Source organism: Choloepus didactylus, chromosome 19 (assembly GCF_015220235.1).
Source record: "Choloepus didactylus isolate mChoDid1 chromosome 19, mChoDid1.pri, whole genome shotgun sequence".
Classification (NCBI taxonomy): domain Eukaryota; kingdom Metazoa; phylum Chordata; class Mammalia; order Pilosa; family Megalonychidae; genus Choloepus; species Choloepus didactylus.
In genome coordinates, this window is record NC_051325.1 from 50677588 (window position 1) to 50692662 (window position 15075).

Consider the following 15075-nt stretch of genomic DNA (forward strand, 5'->3'; position numbering starts at 1 on the left):
TCTGAAAGCAGCAAGAGAAAAGCAATTCACCACATACAAAGGAAACAACATAAGACTAAGTAGTGACTACTCAGCGGCCACCATGGAGGTGGGAAGGCAGTGGCATGACATATTTAAAATTCTGAGAGAGAAGAATTTCCAACCAAGAATACTTTATCCAGCAAAACTCTCCTTCAAATTTGAGGGAGAGCTTAAATTTTTCACAGACAAACAAATGCTGAGAGATTTTGCCAAAAAAAGACCTGCCCTACTTCAGATACTAAAGGGAACCCTACCGACAGAGAAACAAAGAAAGGAGAGACAGATATAGAGAATTTTAACAGACATATATAGAACCTTACATCCCAAATCACCAGGACACACATTTTTCTCTAGCGATCATGGATCTTTCTCCAGAATAGACCATATGCTGGGACATAAAACAAGCCTCAACAAATTAAAAAAAAAAAAAAAAAAAAACCATTGAATATATTCAAAGCACATTCTCTGACCACAGTGGAATACAAATAGAAGTCAATAATTTTTTATTTGTAACTCCACTATTTACTTCCTACAGTATATAAAATACATAAACTCTAATGACAAATCAGTGGTTTTGAACTCAATGTAAAATATGTAATTTTTGACAAGAACTATATAAAGGCAGAGAAATGGAGGAGTATAGGAACATAGTTTATGTGTTCTATTGAAGTTAAGTTGGTGTCAAAGAAAACCAAGATTGTTATGGATTTAAGAGGTTAAATTTAAGCCCCACGGTAAACACAAAGAAATTATCAGAGAATATGACCATAGAGATGGAAAGTAGAGTATGTGTTATGAGAAGTGGGGAAGGGGCAACGGGAAGTTAAGAAATGAGTGTAGGGTTGCTGTTTGAGGTGAAGGGAAAATTCTAGTAATGGCTGGTGGGAAGGTGATGGCATTACAACGTTCTAAATGTGATTAATCCCACTAAGGGAATGCTAGGGAGGGAGTGGAATGGGAAGATTTAGGCTATATATATGCTTCCACAGTTGAAAAAAAAAAAAAAAAAAGACATTCTAAATAGATGACAATTGAATGCCAAGGATGATCCTGGATGGGATCTGAGGATGGAGGAGAGGAGGCTCAAAAGGACACAAGAAAAAAAAGGGACATAAGAAAAAAAAAAGGAAATATAGAATGTAACTTTGTATCAATGTTGAATTTCTTGAACTTCTTAGCTGCGCTTAATGGGATTGCATGAAAGAATGTTCTTGTTCATGGGAATTGTATATGTGAGTTATAGTGTTTGTTCAAGGATTTGTGCACCTAGCTCTCATATGTTCAGAAGACAGAGCAATAGATGATGGATGATAGATAGGGAGGGAGGGAGGGAGGGAGGGAAAGAAAGAAATGGCGGTGTGACAGCATGTTAAAGTTGGTGGATCAGGGTATCAGGGGAAGGGAGTCAGGGTATGCTGTGTATGGGGTGTGTATTGTTTTTGTCACTGTTCCTGTAACTTTGAATTTATTTCAAAATAAAATTTAAAAAAAATCAGTATTGTCTTTACACTAGTACTAAACAATTTGAAGAGGAAATCAAGAAAAAATTCCATTTACAATAGCAACTAGAATAATCAAATACCTAGGAAGAAATTTAACCAAGGACAGAAAGGACATGGAAAGGACATGGAAAACTATAAAACATTTCTAAAAGAAATCAAAGATGACCTAAATAAATGGAAGGACATTCCATGTTCATGAACTGGAAGCTAAATATTGTTATGATGTCAGTTCTACCCAAAGCTATTCACAAATTCAACACAACCCCAATCAAATGTCCAACAGCCTTCTTTGCAGAAATGGAAAAGCCAATCATCAAATTTATATAGAAAGGTAAGGGGCCATGAATAGCCAGAACAATCTTGAAAAAGAAGGACAAAGTTGGAGAACTCATTGCTTCCCGATTTTAAAACGTATTAGAAAGCTACAGTAATCAAAACAGTGTGGTTCTGGCACAAGGACAGACATATAGACCAATGGAATTGAACTGAGAGTTCAGAAGTCAACCCTCACACCTATGGCCAATTGATTTTTGACAAGGGGGAAGTCCATACAATGGGGAAAGAACAATTTCTCTTCAACAAATAGTGCTGGGAAAACTGGAAATCCATATGCAAAAGAATAAAAGTGGACCCCTACCTCATTCCGTATACAAAGTCTACTCAAAATGGAGCAAAGGCCTGAATAGAAGAACCAAAACTATAAAACTCCTAGAAGAAAGCATAGGGAACCATCTTCTGGACCTTGTCGTGGGCAATGGTTTTAGACAACACCAAAATCATGAGCAACAAAAGAAAAAATATATAAATGGGGCTTCAGTCAAAATTTAAAACTTGTGTGCATCAAGCACTTCATCATGAAAGTTAAGAGACAACCTACAGAATGGGAGAAGATATTTGTCAACCACATACCTGATAAGGGTTTATTATCCATACTATATAAAGAAGTTCTACAACTCAACAACAAAAAGAGAAGCAACCCAGTTTAAAAATTGGAAAAAATACTTGAATAGACAATTCTCCAAAGAAGATATACAAGTGGCCAATAAGTACATGAAAAGATGCTCAAGATCATTAACATTAGGGAAAGCAAGTCAAAACCACAATGAGATACCATTTCATACCCACTAGAATGGCTGCTATTCAGGAGATAAAGTAAGTGTTGACAAGGATGTGGAGAAATAGGAACACTCATTCATTGTTGGTGGGAATGTAAAATGGCATAGCCACTGTGGAAAAGAGTTTGGTAGTTCCTCAGAAAGTTAAGTATAGAATTACCACATGCCCTACAATCCCACTTCTAGAAATATACCCAAAAGAATTGAAAGCAGGGACTAGAACAGATATTTTCACATTGATATTTATAGCAGCATTATTCACAATTGCCAAAAGATGGAAGCAACCCAAGTGTCCATCAACAAGATGAATGGATAAACAAAACATACAATGGAATATTATTCAGCCATAAAAAGGAATGAAGTGATGATACATGCAACAACATGGATAAACCTTGAAGATATCATGTTGAGTCAACATGCCAGACACAAAAGGACAACTACTGTATGATCTCACTGGTATGAAATAAATAGAATAAGCTAATCCATGAGTCAGAAACTAGAATGCAGGTTATCAGGGGCCGGGGTGGGAAGTAGGGAATGGGGAGTTAATGCTTAATTGATACAGAATTTCTGTTTGGGTTTGTTCTAGTTTGCTAATGCTACCAGAATGCAAAACACCAGAAATGGATCAGCTTTTATAAAGGGGGTTTATTTGGTTACACAGATTCAGTCTTAAGGCCATAAAATGTTCAACGTAAGTCATCAACAATCAGGTACCTTCACTGGAGGATGGCCAATGGTGTCCAGAAAACCTCTGTTAGCTGGGAAGGCACATGGCTGGCGTCTGCTCCAAGTTCTGGTTTCAAAATGGCTTTCTTCCAGGATGTTGCTCTCTAGGCTGCAGCTCCTCAAAAATGTCACTCTCAGTTGCTCTTGGGGCGTTTGTCCTCTCTGAGCTTCTCCGGAGCAAGAGTCTGCTTTCAATGGCCATCTTCAAACTGTCTCTCGCCTGCGGCTCCTCTCTCAGCTCCTGTGCTTTCTTCAAAGTGTCCCTTTTGGCTGTAGCAAGCTCGCTCCTTCTGTCTGAGCTTATGTAGTGCTCCAGTAAACTCATCAAGGCCCATGCTGAATGGGCGGGGCCACACCTCCATGAAGATTATCCAATGAAAGAGCACACCCTCACTGAATTTGACTCCACTCACTCATGGAGTGATCACATCTCCACAGAAACATCCAATTAAAAGTCTCCAACCCAATCAACACCAATGTTTCCTGCCCACACAAGACTGCATCAAAGATAATCACGTTTTGGGGGACATAATACATCCAAACCAGCACAGGGGTGATGGAAAATTTTTGGTAATAGTTGATGGTGATGATCGCACAACACTGTGAAAGTAATTATCCCCACTGAATTACATATCTTAACATGATTAAAAGGGAAATTTTTAGATTATATATATGCTACTAGAATAAAATGTTTTAGGAAACCATAGGACTATACGACACAGTGAACCCAAATGTAAACTACAGACTGTAGTTAGTGTAATCATAATAATACTGTTTCATCAGTTGTAACAAAGATCCCACACTAATGCCAAGTGTTAATAATATGGAATACTGTTTGTGAGGGGATGTCTATGGGAACTCTGTATTTTCTGCATGAATTATCTGTAAACCTACAATTTTCCTAGTTTAAAAAGTTAGTTATTTTTTTTAAAAAATCAGTGAGGGAAGGGTTTTCCATAACCCCCCAGCAAAGAACCTGTTCTCAAAAATACACAGGCAAGCTGTTACTTGTATTAAAAGAGATCTGCTTGGAATGTTGAAAATACCATTTTTTTCCAGCTTCTGTCCTCCCATCAAGGGTCCAGAGATGTTAACAAATTTTTTTCGCAGAACTCAAAAAAAAAAAAAAAAGAAGTAAAGCTCAGGGTTCCTTGTGCTTCTCCTCCCTCTAGCAGTCTTTGCAAGGTGGTATCGGCCTTTCTCTGCCCCACAGAAATTACCTTTACCCAAATTACCAACTTATGGGTGTTTATAAAACACAATAATAAAACCCAACATTTGTGGAGTACCTACCGTTTGCCAGGCACTGTACTAGACCACTTAAATGCAGCACCTCGTTTCTCCTCACCTCAGCCCATGCAGTAGGTTCAGTTATTATCTCTGTTTACCAACTGACCTTCAGAGTGGTGAAGCACCTTGCTCAAGGTCACACAGCTGGAAGTGGTTGAATCCAAGATCCAGAACTAAGTGGTCAGATTCCAGGCCCTGAGCTCTTTTTTTTTGTTTTGTTTAATTAAATTCAGTTTTATTGAAATATATTCACGTACCACACAATCATCCATGGTATACGATCAACTGTTCACAGTACGATCATATAGTTATACATTCATCACCACAATCTATTTCTGAACATTTTCCTTACATCAGAAAGAATCAGAATAAGAATAAAAAAAAAAAGTAAAAAAGAACACCCAAACCACCCCCCCCATCCCACCCTATTTTTCATTTACTTTTTGTCCCCATTTTTCTACTCATCCATCCATACACTAGATAAAGGGAGTGTGATCCACAAGGTTTTCACAATCACACTGTCACCCTTTGTAATCTACATTATTATATAATTCTCTTCAGGAGTCCAGACTACTGGGTGGAGTTTGATAGTTTCAGGTATTTACTTCTAGCTATTCCAATACATTCAAACCTAAGAGGTGTTATCTATATAGTGCATAAGAATGTCCACCAGAGTGACCTCTCGACTCCATTTGAAATCTCTCAGCCACTGAAACTACTTCCTCTCATTTTGCATCCCCTTTTTGGTCAAGAAGATATTCTCAATCTCATGATGCCAGGTCCAGATTCATCCCCAGGAGTCATATCCTGCTTTGCCAGGGAGATTTACACCCCTGGGAGTTGGGTCCCATGTAGGGGGGAGGGCAATGAGATCACCTGCCAAGGTGGCTCAGTTAGAGAGAGGGCTGGGCCCTGAGCTCTTAACTAGTACTTCAGGGATTGGCACACCACGGCTACAGTTTTTGCCTTATCAGCATATCCAGATATACTTGGGGTTGGAAGTGGAGCTGACAGGATTGGTGTGGATTTTGTGTAGGTTCCATCACTCGTGACTCTTGGTTGCAAGTGACAGAAACCCAACTCAGCCAGCTTAAACACAAAAGCAGTTCTATTGCTGCTGTAACAAATTACAGCCAACTTAGTGGCTTACAACACAATTTATTCTGTTACACTTCTGTGGGTCTGAAGTCCACAATCAATATCTGTGGGCTAAAGTCAAGGTATTGGAAGGGCTGCACTCCTTTTGGAGGCTCTGGGGGGGAAATCCCGTTGTTTGCCTTTTTCAGTTTCTAGTGGCCACCTGTTTTTCTTGGCCTGTGGCCCCTTCCTCCATCTTCAAAGCCCATTGCTCCAATCTCTATTTCCATCATCACAACGTCTTTTCCTCTCCATAGTCGAATCTCCTTTTGCCTCCCTCTTATAGGGCATTTGTGGTTACAATTAGGGCCCACCCAGATAATCCAAGATAATCTCCCAATCTTAACATCCTTAACCACACTGAAGTCCCTTTTGCCATGTAAGGTAACATATTCACAGGTTCTGGGGATTAGGACCTGGATGTGTTTGGGGGCCATTATTCAGCTAATACCGTCAATGCTGGTTTCAGGCCAGGCTGGATCCCGCAGCTCCGGTCTTAATCTCTCCCTTTAGCAACCACAGTGAAAGGAGAGTGCCTCTTTCCCAGAACTTCCTCCCAAATTCCCAGGGCTGGTGCTCATTGGCTCAGCTTCGACCACATCCCTGAAGCAACACGGTGGCCAGAGGGATCCTGGATCCCTCTGATTGGTCAAGCCTGAGTCGATTGTGTCCTTTCATCATCATCACCCCACATGGAGAGGTGTTTAAAACTGAGAGGCTCGTGGGTGGTGGGAAACGTGTCATCAGAGTCCATTGGATGGCAATGCCAGGCACATAGTAAATGCTCCATAAGTGATGGCCAGTCTTACAGATTGTGGGGAAATGGGGGACTTGGGAAGGATGTAGCTCCAGAAGCTGAAGCTACCAGGTTCACTAAGCAGATGATGGCAGGAAGGGCAATCCAAGCACAGGAAACACCATGTGCAAGGCAAAAGCTTCTACCTTGTGTCCTGGCATACTTAGCAGGGTCCTGGTTTACACCTGTCCTCCCGGTGTAATAGTAAGAGCAGTCCTGTTCACTTGCAAAAGTATATCAGTTTGGATGATAAATTATACAGTTACCCTCTTTGATGCCAACCTGCTCAATTATAAGGAAATCAGAGGCAAAAGAGGGGGTGAGACTTAACCCAAGAGGATCTAACCTTCCATTGCAAAGTCCAGTCTGGAACCCAGGACATCTGACCCCCACCCGGTTCTCACTCTCCCCTCAGCCTATGAAACCAGCACTCAGTGGCTTCAAGGGACTAACAAGCCATGTTTCTCTCTTTTTCTTTTCTTTCCCAATTCTCCTCAGGACTGTGACCAGATCCACGTTGACGATGTCTCATCCGATGACAACGGCCAAGATTTAAGGTGGGAACTTGGAGGGTCACGATGCGCTTTGGGTGGTTCTCAAGCTCACCTTTCCCTAGGGAGTTGTGGTGTAGGGGAGGGCTGGTCATCAGGATGAGGCATGTTTTTATCTGGAAATGCAATTCTTCCCCCATGTTCCTGCCTTCAGCCAGAACTGGGACTCAGGTTTCTCTGAACTCAAAAATCCAACCCCAATCCCAACCCTGCAACTTCTTCAGCATCACCTCAAATCGCTGAAGCCAAGATTTCCACAAATTCTCAGTGACTCTGCTTACGTTGATACCCGTTTTCTGCTTACAAAAATAATGCAGACATGTTGCAAAACATTCAACCACCACCCTGACTTCACATCCCCAGACAACCACCATGAAGAGTTTGGTGTACCTTCTTTAAAGATACTAATGCGTTTAACATACATGTAGAATTTAATACAAGAATTGGTCAGTCAGTACTCAAAAAATATTTCTAAAATGAACAAGTAAGCAATGCATCTGGTTTTTACAGAGAAATGCTCTTAGGACATGGATTCCAGAAACAAGCTCCTTCAGAAGAACGTGGCTGGGCTGTTCCAAGCCAGCCCCCAGGGAATCTTTACAAAAACAGAACCACAGTTAATCTGCACTTACCCAAAATTGTCACAATTCAACACCTCTGGGCCCATCAAAAATATTATTAGACCAAATAATGTTTGGGTTATGGGACCAATCACCGTAACTTCACTGAGCATTTGCTTTTAAAATGCGTCTCCCAGCTTACGCCACAAAAAGAAATCAAAGTTTCTGTTACTGAGCCCTGCAAGTCTTTCCAAAAATCCAGCACAATTACAAGTGATAGGTGAGCCAGTCTCCTGCTTCATTTTAATTAGCTGTTCAGAAAATCCCTTTCTGCAGTCAGAACTGGCCATGGGCAAGTCTCCAGCACTGCCAGGACTTCTCAATTTATGGAGTAAATAAACCCCAGATCAGGGTTAATTGTGTCCTTTCCATGAAGTCATCACTGGGAACCACTCTCCCTTTCAAGGCCGTGAGCAACCAGGGTTCCATTTTTGTAAAATTTCCCTAGTAGCCAGCTTGGAACTTTAGAGCAGTGCTCCTTTGTCTCTTGCCTTCTCACTTCAAAAATTCACAATCCAAGAAAACATTCCCCACAGAAACCCAATTCCCCACTCAGTCATTTAAGAAATAGTTATTGAGTACCTACTACGTGCTAGGCACCAAGTATCAAATGCCCCCTGTTGCTTTTTTCACTTAGTAATAAGAGCCAACCCTGAGTGAGCCCCTGTTTGGTGCCGTGCCCTGTTAGGAATGCTTTATGTGGGTTAACTCATTGCATCTGCACAGTAATGCTTACAGTTGGGCACAGAGAGATGAAGCAACCTGCCCCAGCTCGCACAGCTGGTACACGAGGGAGGCAAGATTCCTGGCTCCAGGCTCTTATCCACCCTTCTGTCCAGCCTGGATGTCCTCTCTTCCACGAAGGGCCTCCATCTCCTAACAGAATATCTAGGCATCTCCCCCAGGGTGTCCTCCGACTTTGTAGGCAGTGTTCGCCTTTTCAGGAATAAATTAGCTAGCAAGATAGGAACCTTTACACTGGAGAGGAATGACCGCATGGCTGTTAAAAGTGGGGGTTCTGGAGCCCAGGGGGCTATGATGAGGATAAAGTCACGGCCCCTTCCTCACTGGGTGAAGAACGTGTTACATACTGGAAATGTGCCCAGCACGATGAGTCCTTGGTACGTGGCTGTCTGCTCCCTTGTACCAGTTGGGTACATTTCACATGTCTGTGGTCCCTGCTCACCACCCCCCAAGTGGGGAGCTGAGAAGGAAGCGGCAGCAGCACCGTGTCTGTGTGACAATCCCATTGCCAGCGCAGGTGGGAAAGAGCTAGTTCCCATTCCAACAAGTTAGTAGAATGGCCATATTGTATTCTGCATGATCCTTTTTTTTTATTTGAATAATTCAGTAAAGAGCAGAGAAGAAAATAATCATCGCCCATTTTCCCACCATCTCAAACTATCCACTTCCTCATGTTGTGGCTAATGTGAGGCAATGGTTGGTGTCTTTCCCATCCTCTTACATACCCTTCCACCCTACTCCCCATCTCCCTGCCCCATGCCACTCACCCACACAGGCTTCGTCTACCCTGGAACAGTAGCTGGAAGACAACTCCGTGATATAGATGACTGAGGAAAAATTAGAAAGTCTCTCCAGTCCAATCCAAGGATAACTTGACATTCTGAGTGTATCTTGAGCAGGCAGTGACTTCTGACACTGGGAGAACTTCAGACAGTGTTGAGTGAGACGAAGTAGCCCATTCAGAAATTGTCTAAGAACCTTGTGTGTTTAACCTATTTGACATTCTCCTGAAACCAAGACAGTCTTTAACTTAATTTTTAGAGCATCTTCCTCCAGCCTGCACCTGTTCCCCTCTGCCTCCTTGGCTGGGTAAAGCAAACCTCAGCAGCCACATATTAACACCCCAAAAAGAAGCACAAGGTCAAGAGAGGTTCAGGCCACTTCCAGGCCATATGACTCCCCATACATTAAAAAACAAACACATGAGAAACCTAATTAGAAAAAACTAATGGATTCAAAATTTTACATTTAACAAATTAGCACATATCGCCTACAATGCTCCCTCACAAATAACAACTGAAGTATTTTTAACTGATACGAAACATTGGAGTATTTGCAGAAAATAGTGTCAACCTAGAGTTCTTAAAAAAAAAAATTTAACACTTGAGGTTTGAAGGAAAGCTCTGTGTCATTTGTAATATGTAGTCTTTTTTGTTTTAACTGTTCCACCACAGTTGGCAGTGACCTGCAATATAGTTGTGCTAGAGCAAAATAATTTTAGGATAATATATACACATACATATATATGCACATATATGCATATGTATATACACATGTATACATACTCATGAATACATATTTATGTGTTAACATATGCATATATACACAAATATATACATATAGACATGTGTACATATATACCCATATATACTTATATATACACAAATATGTAGATATATGCATATATAAATGTGCACATATACACACAAACTATACAAGTGTACATGCATATATGCATACATACATCTATACAGGTGTAGACGTATATACACAAATACATGTGTATGTATATATTATACATGTGTATGCATATATACACAAATATATGTATAAGCATATAAATATACACATAGAAATATATAGGTATATGTGTATAAGCATGTGCTTGTATGTACACACACATGTAATGTATTTGTGTGTATAAAAACCCACACATTCACTGACCACCAGCCTCTGTGTCTGCAATAGCCAAGAATTCAAAGATGTCTAAAGGACAGCTTCTGTCACCCCTGTCAGTGTCACTCTGGGACCGTCCACACGAACCATGGTGGAGGGAACACCGGAGTCTACTTTGGAGGCCTTTGGAATGATCGGAGCTAGTGCCCTCTCCTGGCCTGCTCACCCCAGCGGAGCCCGAGGGGAAATTTGCTGCTGAGTTTGAGACATCACCCGAGGCAGCTCTGTGGATCTTGTGGGGGGTGGGGGGCATCACCACCAAACTGCCTCCCTGGGAGGGGTTTTCTATCTGGGCAACGAGGCCTGACCTCCCACAGAAGGGTGGGGGACAGGCAGCATGTCACATGACACCAGCACGTCACCCTCTCCAGGAGAACGACCCAACACCTCACACTCCGAAAATTCCCCAGTGTCCATGCCAGCAGGGACATTAAATTAGAGGTGCTTAAGAAACGATTTCCAAGTGTTATTTCATTACTATTGCATTGTTTCTTTTAATTTTTTTTCTTTTTTCACCATTAAACAGATTATAGAAAATTTGGAAACAACAAAATGGTATAAAGAGAGCAAAAAAAATCTGCCAAATTCACACCCTGAGACAGCCAGGGTACCATATTGACATGTTTCCTTCTGGTCTTGTTTCTCTGAAGAGTCTTTCATTTTTGGCTTAAGGCTTTTGGTGGTTCTGTATGGACACACCTTGCTGCTTCATGACTTTTCCTTGCAAAGTTACCTCCTGAGTGTGTCTTCCAGGATTTTGAAAACCTGTGGTAGCAAAGCTTCTTGGTAAAGGAAAAGAAAATGCTGTTCCCCAGAAAGTTGGAGGTTTCCTTTTCCATTCTCCCTGCTCAGAGCACTGCCACTGGTCAGAGGGTCTATGACAGACACACATTTTCGTTGCCATGGGCAGTGAATTGTCTACACTTTCCCCTTCCGGTTCCTGGCTGCAGTTTTTATCTTTAGCTTTGTGTGGCGTTCTGAAGCGTTCCCAGCCCACATGTAGAACTTCTTAGCCTAACAGACTTCTTTTGGGATCAACGGCTATATCTGCAAAGTAGCAGAAATGGACTCTGCCTAATGTAACAAATAAAAAAACAAAAAGAGGTAATCTTTATGGCAGGATACGTTGTTGCTCTCAGAATGGAAGAAAGAGTGCCAGGCCCTAGAAGGGACAGGAACTAGGGCAGATTTGGGGACCAAAGTTGCAGAAACTAATTGACGTTTTCTTCTGGACTCTTCTGTCAGGATGAACCAACTCCAACTCTTCTGTCAGGATGAAGTTTTGGAATTCCCTCCCAGCTTCAAATTCTAAAGGGAGAGGGGCTTTGCTGACTCAACCACTGCATGTAGGGGACAGCCATGGTTCCCCCCAAAAAATGGGGGTGCTCTTTAATACCAAAAGGAAGGGCAGGGGGTGCTGGTTAGGCAAGAGCAAAAAAAAGCCACGTTCTTTGAGAAGCTAATGAAAGCAGTGATCCTGGTCCTCTCCAAATGCACACACACATGCACATGCATGCACACACACAGCCTCCTGTGCACGTCCTCAGATCCCACGGGACCTGTGTCTGCTGCTGTGGCCCCCAGCCACGCCACTTAACACCGCCTTTCCACGCCCCTCTGCCCCCTTCCCTCTCCGCAGCACTTACAACTTCTCTGCCGACGGCTTCCACAGCTCGGCCCCGGGAGCCAACCTGTGCCTGGGCTCCGGCGTGCACGGCGGCGTGGACTGGATGAGGAAGCTGGCCTTCCGCTACCGGCGGGTGAAGGAGATGTACAACACCTACAGGAACAACGTGGGCGGTGAGTGGGGCGGGAGGGCTGGCCGCGGTCAGGGACATCACCCCTCCTGGGTGCCTGGCCCTGTTCTGAGAGCTCTGCAAATACCAGCCGGCTTCATTTCATCCTCACAACACTGTCGGGCATAGGGCACTAGTCTCATCCTCGTTTTGAGGGTGAGGAAGCTGAAGAAGAGAGTAAGCATTTTGCCCAAGAAGAGACGGCCCCCCAAGAGGTGAGGGTGGGCTTGAACCCAGCAGGCCAGACCCTCTGAACCACAAGCAGAGGTTCTCCACGTGAGGTCCCCAGGCCAGCAGCAGCAGCACCTGGGGATTTGTTAGAAATGCAGATTCCCTGGCCCCACCCCAGAACCACCGTCTCAGAAACTCTGGGGGTGGAGCCTGCAGTCTATGACTTAGCAGGCCCCCCAGGGGCTTCTGAGGCAGGCTCAAATCGGAAGTCGGGGGCTTCTGCCCTGCCACTCACCTTGTGGTCTGGGAACCAGCCTCAGGAGCATCACCTGGGAGCTTGTGAGGAATGCAGAACCTCAGGCCCACCCCAGGCTACTGAATCAGAATCTGCATCTTTAACAAGATCCCCAGGTGATTTGAGTAAGCATTAAAGTTGAAGAAGCACAGGAAGTTGCTGATTTTCAAGCTTGGCACATATTGGAACCACCTGAGGAGTTTAAAAACCCCTGCGCCCCACTACCAGCCCGATGTTGCGATTTTGTTAGTCTGGCCACAGCCTGGGCATTGGGATTCATGGAGTCCCCTGGGTGATTCCAATGTGCAGCCGAGGTGAGAACTGCCAGCTTCAGTAAGAGGAGACCATTTGTTTATGGCACTGAGCAAGACGTCTGGAAGGGGCTGGAGGCAGGGTTGGCTCAGCAATCGCCAGGCCCTAGGTCACTGTTTCTGGAATTCTCTAGGCCAGTGGTTCTTAATAGGAGGTGAAACTGTCCCATCTAGGGGGACATTGGGGGATTTTGTTGTTGCTATCACAATGCCTGGAACCAGCTCCCAGCCCATAAAGCGAAAGAGCTTGAGTAGGCAGCTAATATTACCTGCCATGTACCTTTTGACCCCCCACGCTTCTAGACCTCCCTCCCTCTATCCCAAGAAAAAGTAGAGCCACAGGAAGAATCCAGAATAACTGGACAGAACCAGCTTTCAGTCCCAGCTCTGCTACTTTTCTAGCTCTGTGACTTGAGGCAAGATACATAAACTCTCTGAGCCTCAGTTTCTAGGTCTATGAGATGGGGATAAAAATAATTCTGCTTCCTCAGATTATAGAGAGTTTTATTGTTAATGCATACAAAAGACATGAGATCTGGCCTGGTATATAGCCAGTGCTCAATAAATGGTAGCAGTTATCTTTGGTTCCTTTTGGGTTTGGTTGGCAGTCTTTGGGGTTCCCCTGTGTCTTCTGCTTTCCCAGGCTAGACTGGCAGCTCCTTCAGGACAGATTTTCTGTTCTGTCTATCTCTGGGTTCCTAATGGCTGGCCCCCGTGTTGGTTTCAGTGCTGACAATACTTAACATTTACTGAGATCTTACTATGTGCCAGGCTGGGTTCCAAGGCCTTTTCATGTAATCACTCACTCCTCTTCCCCGCACCTCTGTAAGGTGAGAGCTTTTATCATCTGTGTGGTATGAAGGTGGGAATGAGGTCAGGAAGGTGAAGGAACCTGCCCAGCATCACCCAGCCCAGGTGGCAGAGCTCTCTGCCCTCTGGGGCCACACCCCACTCCTCTCACTTCCATATCTGTCAGCCACAGGGGTCGGCTCTGCCTGCTCACCATGGAATTTGGTGCTGACCTCTTCATGGAGGGAGGAAAGGAGCAGGGTGTGTTCAGAGTGGGGGAGGCAGGGATGCAGTCTGCCAGGGGGACATCTGCTCCCCATCAAGGTTAAGCCCCAGGAAATGCCCAGGGCTGCTGTTGGGCTGCTTTGCTTTCCCATAAGCTGGGGGGAAATTTCCCTGAGGTGTCAGCAGGCCCTGGAGCTCAAAGCTAGCAGGATGCTGCCCCACCCCCACCCCAGCTGGACAGGGGCTGTTTCCGCCTCGCAGGGCCCAGGATTCCAAACTGCGGACTTCTAGGAGGTGGGCTCAGAAAAGAGGCATCTGCAAAATGCAGGCTGAAAAGAGAAAATGCTTGAAAGTTGATATCTGGGAGACAGGGGTGTGGTTCAGAGACCTTGGCCTGATTTCAAATCCCCCTCTGCCATTTGCTGTGTGGTCCTGGGCCGGTTACTTGACCTCTCTGTGCCTCAGTTTCCTCATGTGTAAGATGGGGCAAACAATGCTGCCCAGCTTCTAGGATTGATAGCAGGATTATGCGAATCACCACATGGAAGATGCTTAGAAAAGTGTGTGGCACACAAGAAGTGCTTCCTATATGTTGCTGCTTTTATTTTGGGAAGGTGGGAAGGAGACCAGGCAGAATGAGAAAGCTGAGGGGAGGGGGCAGGCAAACAGTAGCTTGAGGCAAAATCCCTGACATGGTGGGACGTAGCAGCAGCTGTGCCCACTACAGATAAGAGCACAGAAAGGGGAAGGCTTTTGTAAACTGTAAAGAACTGTGAGTTTGTGTTGTTATTGAGGGCCAGAGCTAAGTTGCTGTGGGGAAGGTGCAAAGACAAAGGAAAACGAGAAGTCACCTACACTCAACAAGTTTATGGACGAATTGGGAAAATGAGACATGTAGCAGTAAGGAGAGTCATTCATTAATTCATGTGACTTCTCTGTGGGTACAGCAGCAAACAAAAGCATGGTCCCTGCCCTCAATGAGTTTGTATTTAATTAGCGAGGGAGGGAGACCACAAACCAATGAACA

At 44.0% G+C, this 15075-nt stretch overlaps 1 protein-coding gene across 2 annotated transcripts in view; it reads left to right on the forward strand.

Moving 5' to 3' along the window:
- The window catches only part of EYA2 (EYA transcriptional coactivator and phosphatase 2), a 261616-nt gene that overhangs the window by 230134 nt on the left and 16407 nt on the right, over positions 1 to 15075 (forward strand). For both annotated transcript variants that reach the window (XM_037811465.1, XM_037811466.1), the window contains exons 10-11: positions 7089 to 7147; positions 12101 to 12261. In XM_037811465.1, the coding sequence (XP_037667393.1) occupies positions 7089 to 7147; positions 12101 to 12261 (220 nt within the window). The remainder of the gene's footprint in view (positions 1 to 7088; positions 7148 to 12100; positions 12262 to 15075) is intronic.